At 47.5% G+C, this 15,890-nt stretch overlaps 1 protein-coding gene across 9 annotated transcripts in view; it reads left to right on the top strand.

The window, feature by feature from the left end:
* The window catches only part of NEO1 (neogenin 1), a 185,162-nt gene that overhangs the window by 127,170 nt on the left and 42,102 nt on the right, over window positions 1-15,890 (top strand). For 5 of the 9 annotated variants that reach the window (XM_074549628.1, XM_074549627.1, XM_074549635.1 and 2 more), the window contains exons 8-10: window positions 8,265-8,484; window positions 14,017-14,171; window positions 15,160-15,308. In XM_074549628.1, the coding sequence (XP_074405729.1) occupies window positions 8,265-8,484; window positions 14,017-14,171; window positions 15,160-15,308 (524 nt within the window). The remainder of the gene's footprint in view (window positions 1-8,264; window positions 8,485-14,016; window positions 14,172-15,159; window positions 15,309-15,890) is intronic. The other 4 variants (XM_074549632.1, XM_074549634.1, XM_074549630.1 and 1 more) reach the window with 2 other exon arrangements.

Here is a 15,890-nt window from a genome sequence, read left to right as displayed (position 1 = left end):
AACTCATAATTGTGGATCCAGAGTCCTTAAAGGACAGGTGGATTCTGTGTGGATTTCCTGGTCACACATTGGCACTGGAGGTGTTGCAGGAAAAGAAAGAGGGAGAAAAGTCATGCCTGGATCCAGTCACAGCTGAGTGGGGATGGACATTCCACCTTGGCCCTTCTTCAGCACCAATTTACATTTATGAACTGCTAAAAACACTATTTTCTTGGGCATCTTTAACAGTGATCAGTGTCAGTCCACATTTAAATGTTGCATCTCTTGCTGTAAACCCATCATGTACTTTTGGGGAATAACCTTCACTCCTTGTGTGCTGGGAAGTGCACCCTAAATTCCCAAACCTCTGTGCTGGGAAAAGCAGTTTATTCTGAAAATACTCACAGGGTTCCCTTTTTCTGTTAGAATTAGAAATATGAGGAAGCAAGTGAACAACACAGGTTTAAAATCAAAGAGAAGTCTTAATTAGGGGTTTATATGATTCCCAAATATCTTGATACTCTTCTAGTTCTATAAAAATGGGTGGGTGTGAGGTGGGCGGCGAGGAGCTGTGGCCTTAAGCAGAGAAATCCAGTGAAAATTAATAAAATATCCAGTACCACACCTAACAGTGCTGCTCTGTGGGTGGTTATAGACTAAAAGAGGAAAGAGAGGTTTGAGGGAATCTTCTCTCTCTTAAAAACTATTAATTGTGTAGATATAAACCTAAATGGAAGGAAAATGGATTATGGTAGATATGTGTAAGAAACAAGTAGTTTAATAAGCCATTAATAATTAGTTTAAGTTTTTTAAAGAGCTTGGAGAAATAAGGACAATTTTGACAGCAAGCAGCTTGTCCAGCCTCATCTGCTGCAGCTGCAGTTTGGCTGAGCTGGTGCTGCCCAGTTGTTCCAAGTGGCAGCAGCTCCCAAACAGGAGGAGGAGATGTGCCCCTTGCAAGGTGGTTTTTGGAGAGAGGCAGCCATGGAGTGCTGTGAGTGCACAGGGAGCCCTGTGGCAGGCAGGAGTGATGCCCCTGACTCCATGGGCTCGGATTCTGCGGCTCACAGTGACCCTGAGATGTGTCACAAAGTCTTTTTTCCTCAGCCTGGCAGTTGAAGAAGGAGTCAGAGCTCTTCAGTTCTCGTTCTCAAGGTTGTTTATTGTTTCTTATCTATAAAATTCTTTCTCTGGCCTGCCTAGGTCCGCTCAGCAGGTCAGACAGAGGCACACTGACCACCCTCAGGCAGTGTTGTCTTTTATACTAAAAACTACATGTGCATTATTTACAATAACTTCCCAATACCTATCACCTGTGTTAGGCAGTGAGCTTCTACTCTAAACCAATCCAAAAGTGCCACCATCACAGCAGAAGATGGAGTCCAAGGAGAAAGGCAGGACACACTCAGATTCTTCCAACTTGCCGCCTGAACCCCCACTCTAAAAACTTCAAAAATCTATTTTTCACCCCATGATAAATTCATCATCGTTCTACTTAAACTTTCATGGCTTGTAATTCTTCATATAAAGTTGGTAATTGTTTTTTCCAAGGGCTAAATCAAAGGCACAGGGGGGTCTTGGCCTCTGTGCCAAGGTCTCTGAGCCCCCTGGGCAGCGTCTCCAGTCCTCCAGGGCAGCCAGAGGGATGTCTTGGGTTCCAACAGTCAGAAGGTTAATTTATGACTTTATGATACTATATTGTATTAAAGAAGACTATACTCTACTAAAGAATACAGAAAGGATACTCACAGAATGCTAAAAAGATAAAATGAAAACTCTTTCCAGAGTCCTGACACAGCTTGGCCCTGATTGGCCAAAGAGTGAAAACAACAAACAGCAGAATCCATGGAACAATCACCTGTGGGTAACAATCTCCAGACACATTCCACATGAGGGAAGGGAAGGGCAGGGCCCAGGGGCACCAGAGGAGTTTTTGGTAGGACCCAGGGGAACTTTAGAGGCATCTTGAGCTCTTCAGGTGTGCCAGTGGCACTGCAGAGCTGAATCCTTTGCACAGGACACGGGGTTTTGTTTGTCACTGCTCCGTGAGGGCTGTGCTTGACCAGAGCTCAGTTATTTGAGAATAAAGTCACAGCTCTGCTGCCATTGTTAAAGTCAGATTGCAGAACACTCTTGCAGGCTCTGCTGATCTCAAGAGATTTTTTTAATTCTTCAGAGGAGTTCAATTGATGCATGTTCACAGTAAGAGGAAACCTTGGCCAGGGTTTTTTGGGGACACTTCCCAGCAGTTTTTCTGTCTCAGGTTCTATGTGTGGGTTTTGTTTGGGGTTTTGATTCTTTTTCTTAAGGAGTAGTTGTTAAAAAATATGAATTCTTTATTCACTACTGAATTTGAAGGTCATACCCATCATTTTACAATGTATGTTATGGTTTGAATTTCTTTCCAATGACAAAACATGTTTCATAGCAGCTTTGCACTCCTTGGGGACAGGTGAGGTGTGTTGGCTTATTTCCCTTTTTTTAATAACCTGAGTCTCATGACTGAGGTCCCTGCAGGGTTTTTTCCCTTTCCATCCTCCCCTGGAGCTGTGGCTGGAGCCGGGGGGTTCCTGTGCCCTTCCTGGAATGCGTCACTGCGGCTGTCACGCCTCTTTCAGGGCTGGTTTATGAGACAGGAAAAAATCAAATTGTTTCCTCTACACCAAAGCATTTCATACTGAAAGGGGAATGGGAGGAGGGCTCGTTATCAGGAGGGGTTTTATGACTTCCTTTAAAACACAGGCTCCCAGTCAGAATGTGTTTATCACTGTTTTTATATATCCCAGTTTATTGAGCACCCAGCAGTGCTGGTTCACAATGTGAAACAGAACCAAATAAATGCCTAAAAATCAGAATCACTGAGTGGCAGTTAGACACTTGCTTGTTCTCAATTTTGGGGATTTTTTTGCACTCAGTTTGTGCATTGAGTGAAGAGTAAATAACAGCTCTCACTCCCAGTGGTGATGTAAATTAATCTAAGGCAATTAAAAATTTAAAATAAGGCATTTTGTCTGCTCTGAGCTAAACATGTCAGCATAGAGGAATAAATAAGGAAGGATCTCCATTTCATTTATGAGGAAAATGAGGGGTATTGGTAGGGGAGGGTCTGTTCCTCAGGGTGAGGGTTGAATTTGGGTTTTTAAGTGTGTGAGGGACAAAATTTATTTCAAGTGTTGAGTGGAGTTCTTGCCCTCAGACCTCTCCTTTGAGTGAGGTGATGCAGGGAAATGCTTGTGTGGGTTCAGCTCCTGAGCCCTTTGCTCTGTGGCTCCTGCAGGTGTAATTCCCAAAGGAATTAACCTCAGATTACCCCAATTCCTCAGGGATGCCTTAGTTCCTGTGGCTCCTGCAGGTGTAATTCCCAAAGGAATCACACTCAGATTACCCCAATTCCCAAAGGATGCTCAGTGGCTGTTTCCAGCTGTGCTTCCCTCAAGGTGTTGGTTCCAACACTGTCCTGTTTGACTTTCTGACACATTTCCAAAATCACCCATTCCAAATTCCACACATCTCCAAATTTCCAAGATTTGAGTCCACAAAGTTCTGCAGTTTAAATTAGCTCATGAAGAATAATTAAGTCTACAAAATCCTGAATTGGAGGGTGTTTTCTGCTAAGCAGAAATGGGTCTGTGAGTTACACCAGGGGTGATGGTGGCTGCCTTTGGAAATCCAGGGTATTCAGAAATTACTTTCCACCCTCTTCTTTCCACATCTGTTCAGTCTCTGTTCCTCTGTTCCAGCTTTGCACAAAAGCATCAGTTTGTGGAGGGAATCCCAGAGATTTCTTTAAATGAGTTTTCCCAAGGGAAGAAGTTAATTCCATTATTACTGATCTAGTGAGAACAACTTCAGCACTTTGGCTGTTTGTCTGAAATTACTTGGGCCAGGTAACTTGGCTTTGTTTGAGTGAGGTCTCACTCAGGGAACAGCAATAACCAGGTGATCCCTTCTGTTGGAAAGGTTTGTTTTAAACATTTGAACAAGGACAACAATTGGATACAAGCAAAAGCATGGACAAAAAATAGAAATAGCAAAATTTTGAAGGGTGGTGTGTGGTGTGAACTTACTAATTTTGTTATTTCATGTTTATTATTGCACTGCAGCCAAGTGCTGTTGTTGTTTTTAAATAGGATGAGCATAATGAAATCAGTGGGATTTGACTGTGACTCTTTGCAGCATCACAGCTGCTTAATCCTGATCTGGGCTGAATCCTTCCATGGGGACACCATGAACCAAAGTTCAGATTCAGGAGAACAGTGCAGTAGGTAAAAGAAAAAGTTTGAAAGTCTTTATTACCTTTCTGGAACCAGTTAAATAGATTTATGGGAGAAATATTATTGATTGAGTACACAGTTTTATATTAATACCTCAAGTCAAAATTAAACATTTGGTGCCTCTTAGGAATTTTTTTTCTTAGAGAATGCAGTTAAGGTATTAGAAGAATGCAGTTAAGGTATAAGGTATTAAAGTGTCTTTAGTAATTTTTTTCCAAAAGGTTTGTTGGCAAAATAGTTATTTGCTATTTTTAGTTGTTAGTAGATCTTTGTTGCTAAAATCATGTTTCAAATCTCTGAAATCCACCCTGAAGTCCTTCCAAAGAGAACTTTCTCTTCTCCTCCTCCATGTATGAACTGGTGCCCCTGTTCCTTATTTTCAGAAAATATCATGGTAACACAGGTGGTGGCACTGCCAGGTGGGCACCCAGGGCACTGGAGTGTGCCCAGAGGTTGAGATAAGGCTGGAGCAGATAACCCTGCTGTCCCCCCTTTGTGTGGAGCTGATGGTATCACTGCAATGTTGTTGCCAAACAGGAGGAAGCCTGGATGTGCCAGCAGGGGGAAGGCAGGAAAAAGGAACTCTGAACACAGCATGGAAAGTATTTCTGGTGATTTCCTAACAGCCAGAGGGTTCAGTGAGTGGTTTGCAGGTGTGGCTGGCTTGTTTAGAAAAGATCTCCTGGGTGGTGGCCCTGGAGCAGCTCTCTGGGCCGTCTCCCTCTCTTTGTTACCCATGGTTTTCCTGCAAGATGAAAGTTGGGGTCACACCCTCCCCATGGACACCTTCACCTCTGGGGTGTCACCAGGGCTGGGGCAGTTCCAGCCTTGTTACTGATGGATTCCAGTCCAAATCCTTGTGGCTGTTTGCACACCCTGTGGAGTGTTTTGATAAAATAGTTGTAGAGTTTGATATCTGCTCAGAAGGAGCCCTGGGAAGGGCAGCTTGATAGAAGGGTTGAGGACCAGCAGCTGAATCCTCACCCTGCATCCCTGGGATTCCTCTGGGGCTGCCTTGGCTGGCTCTGTTGGTGTCACCTGAGCAGCACAAACAGATTCCTGTGCCTTGGAATGCTGGAGCACGTGGGGAAAACCATTTCCATGGGGAAATAATTTCTAGGACCAAGTTAAAAAATTCTGCTTCTGATGTGGGGTGGAACTCTGCTGCCTGGAGTTGTGTTCCAGGAGTTCCAGCATCCCTCTGGTTCCAGTTCCTCCCCAGCAGGAGATAAATTGTGGTGCACAGCACAAGACTCTTGCTGAATGTGCTTTTAAAAAATGAGATCCATGAAAACTGTGCAGGAATAACTGCAGAGAACAGCCCAGAGTTGGAGTTATTGTTTAAGAAGTGATAGAGATGTTAGAAGAGATTTGAGTTGCTTCTTCCATAGTGCTGAAAGCTGGAAAGGACAAAGCCATTCCCTGATTGGTGTTGGAGCTAATTGGGATGTAATTACTCATTAACAGAGCTCTGAGTGCTGAGCTGTGCTCACCCTGCTGGGGATGAAGCCTCTGTAACAGCACTTGAGGCATTTGTGGGAAACACAGGGAAAAAAGGAAGGAAATCCCTGAATCTTTGGGGTCCCTGTCCCAGCTCCTGGCAGCCCCAGGAGTGCTGCAGTGCAGTTCTGGGCTTTCAGGTCCTTGCTGCTCTCTCTGGGTCTCAGCTGACTTTTCAGGCACCATGAGGGTTTTGTTGTCTGGGAATGCTCTCCTGTGATGCTGTGGGGAGGAACATTCCTGCTCTGGGCCCTGCACAAGGCTGGAGCTGGGTGTCTGTTCTCTGGGAAATCCTGGCAGCTCTCCCAGAGCCCTCAGCTCTGTGTGCACATCACTGCTCAAAAGATGGATCCATTTCATGAGCTGGGAAGAAAAACACACAAATGTGTGGGGATGGGGTTTGGATGAAGCAGATGAATTTAAAGAATATTCCACTTTAACTCAACTGAAGGAATTTTAATGATAGGTGAGGGGTGGATTTTGCATCAAATTTGAAGAGATCACATGACAAACAGGTAAGAGAAACCCAAGTATGAGTGATTGGAAGTTGAAGTGGATTGGAAATCAAGCAGGACAGTGGGAAAGGTGCTGAAAGCAATGAGCACCAGGCAGTTCCAGCCCTTGTTCACACTGAGGAAGGAATTTTCCAGGTGCAGTCAGTGTGTCCAGTCCAAGGGAGCTGATGACAAAGGCTGGGATTTAAACACAGGGAAAGCCTGGTGTGATACTGGATGAACTCTGGAATGTCACCGAGGAGCAGGGAGATGCTTTGGGAGGATCCCCTGGGCCCATCCAGGGCTCTCCTGAGTGCTCTGGGGAATGGGGCCCTGCTGAGGCCACAGGAGCTGAAAGTGCTGCATTCCTGCAAGAAATCCAATGATGGGACATAAAAAAAGGGGGGTTAGATAAAAATAGATTTTGCAATGAATGTGAAATTAATGGTGTCATGTATTGATCAGGAGGGGCTGCTGGAGAGCACTTAATTGGGATCTTTAGCTATTAAAGTGTGGAAGGGATAATTAAGGAGGTACCCTGGAGTATGTGTTTCTGTGATGTGTATTTGAATATCAAAATGGTCCTGGCTCTGGGAATGTCTCCAGTTCTGCCCACAGGCTGCTGTTACATCGTACAGATCTAACAAAACCCATGGCTGCTTCTTAGGTCTGTGTCAGGACCTGCCCAGGAAACAGAACAGGAAAATGAGAGTTCTCCCAAGCTGATGCTTGGGTTGACAAGGGGCTTTGACAATTTAAAATCAGACTCCTCAGTGTTTTTCCCTGAAGGTTTGGTCATTCAGATGACATTTTCTCCTTTAGTCAGATTTTCTGGGAGGTTTTCTCATTGTGTGGATTTGTGTTGTGATACACATTCTGGTGGAGAGGCTGCAGCTCAACAAGCTTTCTAGTCCTGAATTTCTTTCTGGGGAAAAGCAGAGCAATTTTAGTTAGCTTCCATAATTAATGAAAAAATAAATGTATTTGGCAGCATGGATTCCCATGTGGAAAATGTCATCAGGTGGCTTAAGCTTGGTAAATAGTTCAGAATGCAGAAAAATTCCATGTATCCTGAGCTTTGGGGGTTTGTTACTAATTGTGCTGCTTGGAATACTCAGTGGTAATTGGGGTCCAGCTGCTCAGAATCTCACTGTTACATTTACTGGCTGGATTGCTTTAATAGGATTTGGAGAGAGAGTGGCTCTTCCTATGGTTCAGCTTGTGCTGTTAAATCAGCAACCTTTTAATGCAATAATCCCTGGGCTTATCCTGCCTTGGAGTAGCAACATAGGAAGACATGACTGAGGCTAAAAGTTTGGAGAGTGTGGGCATAATCCAGAGCAGCAGTTGTTTCTGCTTGTTAGAGTCACTGTAAATGATGAAATGGGGGTGTGGGACAGAGGAAGATGGCAGGAAAACAGTGGGGAAAGGGCTGTAATTGCAGTGCCATGGGCAGCAGCAGAAACCAACCAGGGCAGGACTGCAGGGTTTGGCTGGATGAGTTTGCACTCAAAGGGATTCTGTGTTTTCATCTGTCATTTTGTTATGATTGAGAAGCATTTCAATGAATTGTGCATGTTAATGAGCTACAGTAGGAAGGGGGGTCTGGGTGTGCATGTGAGTAATACCAGAGGTTGGGGTTTGCTGTCACACGTGTGCTCCCAGAGCAATGACACTGGTTTGCTGCTGGTATCCTCTCCTGAGATTTATTTTACCCCCAGTTCCACCCTTCCCTCCCCTGCCACTTCCATTACAGTGGAGATTTGGTCTGCTTGCCTGACGGTGCCGTGTCCTGTACTCCCCATTAGTGGTCAGTAGTTACCTCTGCCTGCATGTCAGCCTTCAGTTTAATGGCCTTTTTTGTGTGTTCATTTTCTTCTGTTTCCCATCGTGGTTTTGTTTATTTCTTTTACGTTTTTTTTTTCTTCTGTTCTCTTTTTTTCTTTTTTTTTTTTTTTTTTTTTTAAACCGTGGTGATGTTTGCCCTTCATATTCCCCAATGTTTGCACATGCCAAGATGTTGCCATCCCAACATTACCTCCCACTTCACTGACCAGTGCCACTAATGACCATCTAGCAGCAGCGGCAGCGGGACCCCTGCCCTCGGCCCCGCGGGACGTCGTGGCCACCCTGGTGTCCACCCGCTTCATCCGGCTCACGTGGCGCCCGCCCGCCTCCGACCCGCACGGGGACAACCTCACCTACTCCATCTTCTACACCAAGGAGGGCGTCAACAGGTAACCAGCACCGGGGGAGGGCCCTCTGCACTTTGAGGTGGAGGGTGGTGCCGTTCTGCCTCCTTCCCCACCCTCCTGGAGGGAGGAGCTGCACTGGCAGCGGAGGAATTGCACACTCCTGAGGGAGTTTCACACTCCTGGAGGAGTTGCACAGGCAGTGAGGGAATTATACACCCCTAGAGGAGCTGCACACTTCTGGAGGAGTTTCACACACTGGAGGAGTTGCACACTCCTGGGGGAGTTTCACACTCCTGGGGGAGCTGCACTGGCAGTGAGGGAATTATACACCCCTAGAGGAGTTGCACACTCCTGGAGGAGTTTCACACACTGGAGGAGTTGCACACTCCTGGGGGAGTTTCACACACTGGAGTCACTGCACACTCCTGGGGGAGTTTCACACACTGGAGTCACTGCACACTCCTGGGGGAGTTTCACACACTGGAGGAGTTGCACACTCCTGGGGGAGTTTCACACACTGGAGTCACTGCACACTCCTGGGGGAGTTTCACACACTGGAGGAGTTGCACACTCCTGGGGGAGTTTCACACACTGGAGGAGTTGCACACTCCTGGGGGAGTTTCACACACTGGAGGAGTTGCACACTCCTGGGGGAGTTTCACACACTGGAGTCACTGCACACTCCTGGGGGAGTTTGACACTCCTGGAGGATTTGCACAGGCAGTGGAGAAGTTTCACAGTCCTGGAGGAGTTGCACAGGCAGTGGGGGAGTTGCACACTCCTGGAGGACTTTTCACACTCCTGGAGGAGTTTCACACACTGGAGGAGTTTCACAGGCAGAGATGGAGTTGCACACTCCTGCAGGAGTGTGAAAGTGTGATGCACAGGCAGTGGAGGAGTTTCACAGGCCATGGAGGAATTTTCACACTCCTAGAGGAGTTGCACACTTCTGGGGGAATTGCACACTCCTGGGGGAGTTTGACACTCCTGGAGGAGCTACGTAAGTTGTGGAGGAGTTTCACACCCCTGGAGGAGCTGCACAGGCAGTGGAGGAGTTTTACCTCTCCTGGAGGAGTTGCACACTCCTGGAGGAGTGTGCAAGTGTGATGCACAGGTAGTGGAAGAGCTGCACAGGCAGTGGAGGAATTTTCACACTCCTAGAGGAGTTACACACCCCTGGAGGGGTTGCACACTCCTGGGGGAGTTTCACACTCCTGGGGAGCTGCACAGGCAGTGCGGGAGTTTCACACTCCTGGAGGAGTTGCACAAACTGGAGGAGTTGCACAGGCAGTGGAGCAGTTGCACACTCCTGGAGGCGTTGCACAGGCACAGGAGGAATTGCACACACTGGAGGAGTTGCACAGTTGCACACTCCTGGTGGAGCTGCACAGGCAGTCTGTGAGCATGGTTGGATTGGCTGCAAACTTCCCAAGAGCTTCCCAACTGCTAAATGCAGTTCCCTGCTCAGAATTGCTGTGAACAGAAATCTGGGGAAAGCCTCACAATCATCACTTGTGATGCATTATCCCAGTGGATGATATCAATCTACCCCTTCTCCTTCCTGATGGCATCTACTGCTCAGAATTACAGTTTCAAATTGTGATAAGTTTGAGGGGGCTGAAGTGAACATTCATTTGGAGCAATGCTTAATTAATTGCAGATTAGCTTATCAGATTTATTACTCAAGGGAAAATTATCTGTTCACTTTATTGATGAGAGCATGAGACACAAAGTCATTTGGAACAGAAAACACTCCAGAGGGGAATTCCTGCTCTTCCTCAATCCTGTGCATAGACATCTTGCCCAGGCTCCTGGCAATTAACTGAGGCAATTTGTAACATTTTATTTGCCTCACAAACGTTTTTCTGTTACTCCCTTAATTTGGTGATATCCAAGGTGCTCCAGGCTGGGCTCTGGGACAGTGGGAAGTGTTCAGAAACACCCAAATCTTCTGAGGGTCTGAAATTCCAACTGCCTTGGCTTCTGCTGGCTCAGCTTCTTTCAGTGTTCAAGGGGGGAGACCCTGGACCATGGCAGTGCCCCCTCACCTCTGCCCCTTGCACTTATTTGAGGGGGGATTCTGCCCCCTCAGGTGAGAGCCCACCTGCAGAGCTGCCCCAGCACAGGGAGGACACAGAGCTGCTGCAGAGAGCCCAGAGGAGGCCACGGAGATGCCCTGAGGGTGGAGCCCCTCTGCTCGGGAGCCAGGCTGGGAGAGCTGGGGGTGCTCACCTGGGCAGGAGAAGGCTGCAGGGCCTGAAGGGGCTCCAGGAGAGCTGGAGAGGGACTGGGGACAAGGGATGGAGGGACAGCACACAGGGAATGGCTCCCACTGCCATTGGGCAGGGATGGATGGGATATTGGGAATTAGGAATTGTTCTCTGGGAGGTGCCACCCTGGCACAGGGTACCCAGAGCAGCTGTGGCTGCCCCTGCATCCCTGGCAGTGCCCAAGGCCAGGCCGGATGGGGCTTGGAGCAGCCTGGGACAGTGGGAGGTATCCCTGCCATGGCAGGGGTGGCACTGGATCCCTTTTCATTTCTAACCCAGCCTGTTCTGTGATTCCAAGAGGGGCATTGCAAAGGGAGGAGGCAGCAATGGAGGGGACATTTCTGCTTCAGGGGCTGCCCAGTGTCACCAGCTGTGACTTGTGACCTGCCCTGGTGCCATCATGAGGCTCCCCTGGAGGCAAAGGGGTGGGAATGAGGGGTGTTCCCTGTCACACCCCCTGGGACCTGGGGCAGTCTGATCAGATGGAAGTTCCTGAATCACACAACTGCAGAGTTATTTCACCCCCAGGTATTTATTTACTCCAAACTCAAGGCAGTTCCCCTGGAAAGGGAGTGAGAATTCCAAAGTGCTGCAGGGAGCTTTAATTCTGGGGAACTTTAGGTAAGCACTCAGGCAGAAGAACCCCAGACTTCAAGATCTGGACCAAAAAAAAAAAAAAAGAAATAATGGCACAATAAAAGAATGAAAATGGCACATTGCTGGTCTGAGGTAGTAAATTACACATGTGGGATGTTGAAACACTGCTGGATTCACAGCTAACTGTGGTGTGCTTCAGACACAGCAAATGGAGCTTAATTGTGTGTAATCACACTCAGAATGCCTCTGGAGCTCCCTGCCAGGCCCCACAGCTGGCACACACAACATCACTCCCTAGCAGCTCCCCAGAGATGCTTTTTTAGATATAAGTGCAGCTTTAACCTTGGCACCTCCAGCCAAACTCCTGGGGCTGCACTGGAGGCTCTCCCATGGGTGCTTGAGAGTTGCTGTGAGCCTGGAGCTCCCAGAGCTCCTGAGCTGGGGATCACAGTGGAGCATGGAGCAGTTGTGAGGATCTGCAGGGTACTGCAGTTATTCTGGGCCCATCTGCTTGCTGCTGTTATCCCAACCTGAGCACGTTGGGAAAGGTGCTCCAGGCTCCCCAGGAACAGCCATAAAGCAAAGATTCACTCAGCACTTAATTAGATTAATCTCTCCCTATTTTTACCAAGCTGTTGTGAAGCCACATCCCTGGTTATTACTGAAAATTTGCAATGCTGTGACATATCTATTTATTTTTGCTAGATGTTGTCTTTCCAGCAAAATATTTTTTTTTCAAATTTTAAATAATAACCTTGGTTTGCTGATTACCATTTTTTCTTAGATCAAATCAGAGAGTGCACTTGCACTTGAGACAGAAAATGCTATATTTTGCATGTTAATGGGAGCTGGATGTTACCTCACAGCTGTGAATCCATTGGCACTTAGGCTGGGCTCCCAGATCCCATCCTTGTAGCTACAGCATGTCTAAAGGAAGCTCCACTTGGAAATATGTTTTCAAGAAAATGTTGTGCTCCAAGTGGAAAAATTAGCAATGAAAATTAATAAAAAGCTGAAATAAATGAAGCTGTTTATGCAGTGCCATTTTAGCTGAGCTTATGAAGGGGAACATTCTAGAAAAAGGATGTAAATAGGTATTTAGTTACAGACAGTGCATTGTTCCCCTCTATAGATACAGTTTAATAGTGCAGAAACCAACAGGGATTTCAGAATGCTTTCAGTCAGATTCTGCTAAATCAACCACACCAGTGGATGTAAAAAAAAAAAAAAAAAATGAAAAATGGGAGACTTGGGATCCTATTTCCCTGATAAAAACTGAAGCAGAGTGGCTGGAAAGGGAGGAAGAGGAGCCTGGGATGGTTCTGGGTCAGAAATGCTTTAACAGGTGTCAGTGGGGCTGAGCCTGTCCCTGCCCATCCCTGTCCCTGGGAGCCTGGCAGCCCGGAGGGGCTGCAGGGTGCTCAGAGCAGGCATTTGCTCACTGGGAAGTTCCTGCTTGCTCCTTTTGGAGTTCTTGGCATCCCCAGGGAGCTCCATGGCAAGGAAGGACAGATGGACAGCATTACCTGAACAGCCCTGAGCAGCTCAAGTACAGGGCAATGCCTTGAAATAAAGGTTTAATGATTGATCTGCTAATGTTGCCCTCAATCCCTGATAAGAGCAGCTGGAGTTTCCTGGATGGTGTTTGCCAGGGGCAATGTCCCGTTCCGGTGCCAGGGTTGGCTGGAGGTCACTGAGCAGCAGCAATGCCCCTCCAGGTGCCCCACACATGCCCTGTGTGCTGGGTTAGAGCTTCCAGCTCTCAGCATGCTGGCCTGGCACAGATACCCCTTCCCATGCCAGGAGTGCTCCTTCTGTGGGCTCTGCCACCCTGCAGGTGTTGGAGGTGGGAATTTTCACTTCACCTCCACTCTGTGTGGAAGCACTCAGTGCTATGGCTGTGCCCTGGGTGTTCTGAACAAATCCAAACATCAGCAAGGAGCTGAGGCAAGGCTGGAGGTAGAAGATTATGTTAAAACAGCTCCTTTGAAAAATCCCCAAAACGCAGCCCCACAATATTAACAGGAATGCCCTAAATCGCGCCAGACTGTGCCTGCTGCTAAAATAGTTTCAGTGCTGGCTCCCGAGCTGTAGGATAAACTGTCACTGTGAATTATCACTTGCTGTCACGGGGATAACAAAGAAACCACTCCGTGTTTGTGGGTATCAAGTGTAATTTATTCTGTTCTTTCGGTGCATTTGTGCAAAGGGAAGTTGCAGAATTGGGAGCAGTTTGTCAGCAGCACTTGTGGCACACACTCTCATGGTGTTGTGCAGGGAGCACAGTGCAAATCCCACACCATTTACACACTGGCTACGTTCACATGGGACAGGAGCAGCTACTCCTCATTTACTAATCCGTGCTGTGTCTGTAGGGGATACAGTATGGGTGAATGAAGGTGGTATAGAATGTAATCTTATTCCCCAATGAGTTGCAGCTGGACCAATTGCTAAAGATTAGGAGCAGGCCTGATCTTAACAGGCCACACCTGTAGCCAGTAAGAACAGTGGTATAAAAGAGTGCATTGGTGGGAACTGGAGTCAGATGGCTGTTGCAAGGACCAGGAAGAGTCAGTGTTTAGAGGAGCTGCCTACGAGAAACATTGAGGGGGATGAAACTCTGGCAACACGGAATCCTTGCACTATAATGATAATAGAACTCTTGATGTATAGGATAACACATGCCCAACCCTTTTGTTTCCCAAAGGGAACGTGTGGAAAACACGAGTCGTGCTGGAGAGACGCAGGTGATGATCCAGAGCCTGATGCCAGAGACAGTCTATGTGTTCCGCGTGGTGGCCCAGAGCCGGCACGGCCCCGGCGAGAGCTCGGCACCGCTCAAGGTGGCAACGCAGCCCGAGGGTGAGCCAGGATGTCCCTGGGGTTTTCCTCACTTGGCATTGATCCTGATCTCGTTTTTTTGTTCTCCCCATTCACAACCTTTCCCAGAATCTGATGCTTTTTAAAAGTTGCACTTGCGGATCACGGTTTCCAAAGATTTTCTGTGTCGATGGGGTTGTGGGATTTATTGTCAGCATTAAGAACCGATGGGACATGTGGAAATTTGGTCCCACTTCCCACCCTGCAGTGGATCCATGAGGAATGTCATAGTGGGAAAATTCCCCCTTTTCCTGGGGTGCTGGCCAGGGTGGGCACCCCAGGCTCAGAACTAAGAGAGTTCCCCTTGTGTTGCAGTCCAGCTGCCCAGCCCTGCTCCCAACATCTTGCTAAATTCTCTAAACTGCTCTAACAGGAATACCTTTTGCTTTTACTTGGCATTTGCATGAAGTTTTGGCTTTTTCAGTTAATGGTCATTCACTCAAAAAGCCAAAACTTCAGGCAAATGCTAAGTCACTTGTGAGTGTCATTCTAGACAAAAGGGAGCAGGAGCTCCTTTGGAAATTTGGTCCCACCTTCCACCCTGCAGTGGCTCCATGTGGAATGTCACAGCGGGAAAATCCCCCCTTTTCCTGGGGTGCTGGTCAGGGTGGGCACCCCAGGCTCAGGACTAGCACAGTTCCCCTTGTACTGCCCAGCTCTGCTCCCAGCATCTTGCTAAATTCTCTTAAGCTGTTCTAAAAGGAATACTTCTTGCTTTTACTTGGCATTTGCATGAAGTTTTGTCTTTTTCAGTTAATGGTCATTAACTGAAAAAGCCAAAACTTCAGGTAAATGCTAAGTCGCTTGTTAAGGTCATTTTAGACAAAAGGGACCCAGGGAGCAGGAGCTTCTTTGGGAATCGGGTCCCACCCTTCAGTGGATCCATGTGGAATGTCAGAATGGGAAAATCCCCCCTTTTCCTGGGGTGCTGGCCAGGCTGGGCACTAACAGGGCTCCCCTTGTGTTGCAGTCCAGCTGCCCGGCCCCGCTCCCAACATCCGCGCCTTCTCCAGCTCCCCCACCAGCGTCACTGTCACCTGGGAGACGCCGCTCTCGGGCAACGGGGACATCCAGAACTACAAACTGTACTACATGGAGAAGGGACAGCACACAGAGCAGGTACAGGGGACATCCAGAACTACAAACTGTACTACATGGAGAAGGGACAGCACACAGAGCAGGTACAGGGCCTGCTGCACCCGCTCAGACTGCCCTCCGGGGCTGCACACAGCGTGGGGAGGGGCTGCTCTCCTTACAGACTCAATGCCTCAGACGCAGGAATACCTAAAATCAGAATTTCAATGTCAAATGTTTGTGTCTGGGCTGGGAATGAAACCCATTTTATTGGTGATGGGCTGATTTGATTTGTCAACATCAAATATCTTTTGGGAATTCCATCATGCCACAAGAGGAGAGGGCAGAGCGCAGCCATGTCATTATTGACCTGTTCTGGTGCAGATGATATTAAAGGTGTTTGCACAGAGTTATGGGTTGGGTTTTAGGTGTTCAGGCTAAATACTGATTTTGACTTGATCCCTAATCCAAACTTTTTTGAATTCTTGGACCCAGTGATTGATATTTTGATATTGCAGAGCATCCAATTAATTTAATTTTCTTAGTATTCCACTGAAGCATTCGGTGTGTTCTGTGAAAGTATAGGCTGTCACCTGAGAATAATGAGGATTAATCCCAGCCACATTC

The sequence above is a fragment of the Zonotrichia albicollis genome, chromosome 11 (assembly GCF_047830755.1).
Source record: "Zonotrichia albicollis isolate bZonAlb1 chromosome 11, bZonAlb1.hap1, whole genome shotgun sequence".
Lineage (NCBI taxonomy): Eukaryota > Metazoa > Chordata > Aves > Passeriformes > Passerellidae > Zonotrichia > Zonotrichia albicollis.
Note: the sequence above shows the minus strand (reverse complement) of the source record. Positions and strands in the feature narration are given on the sequence as shown.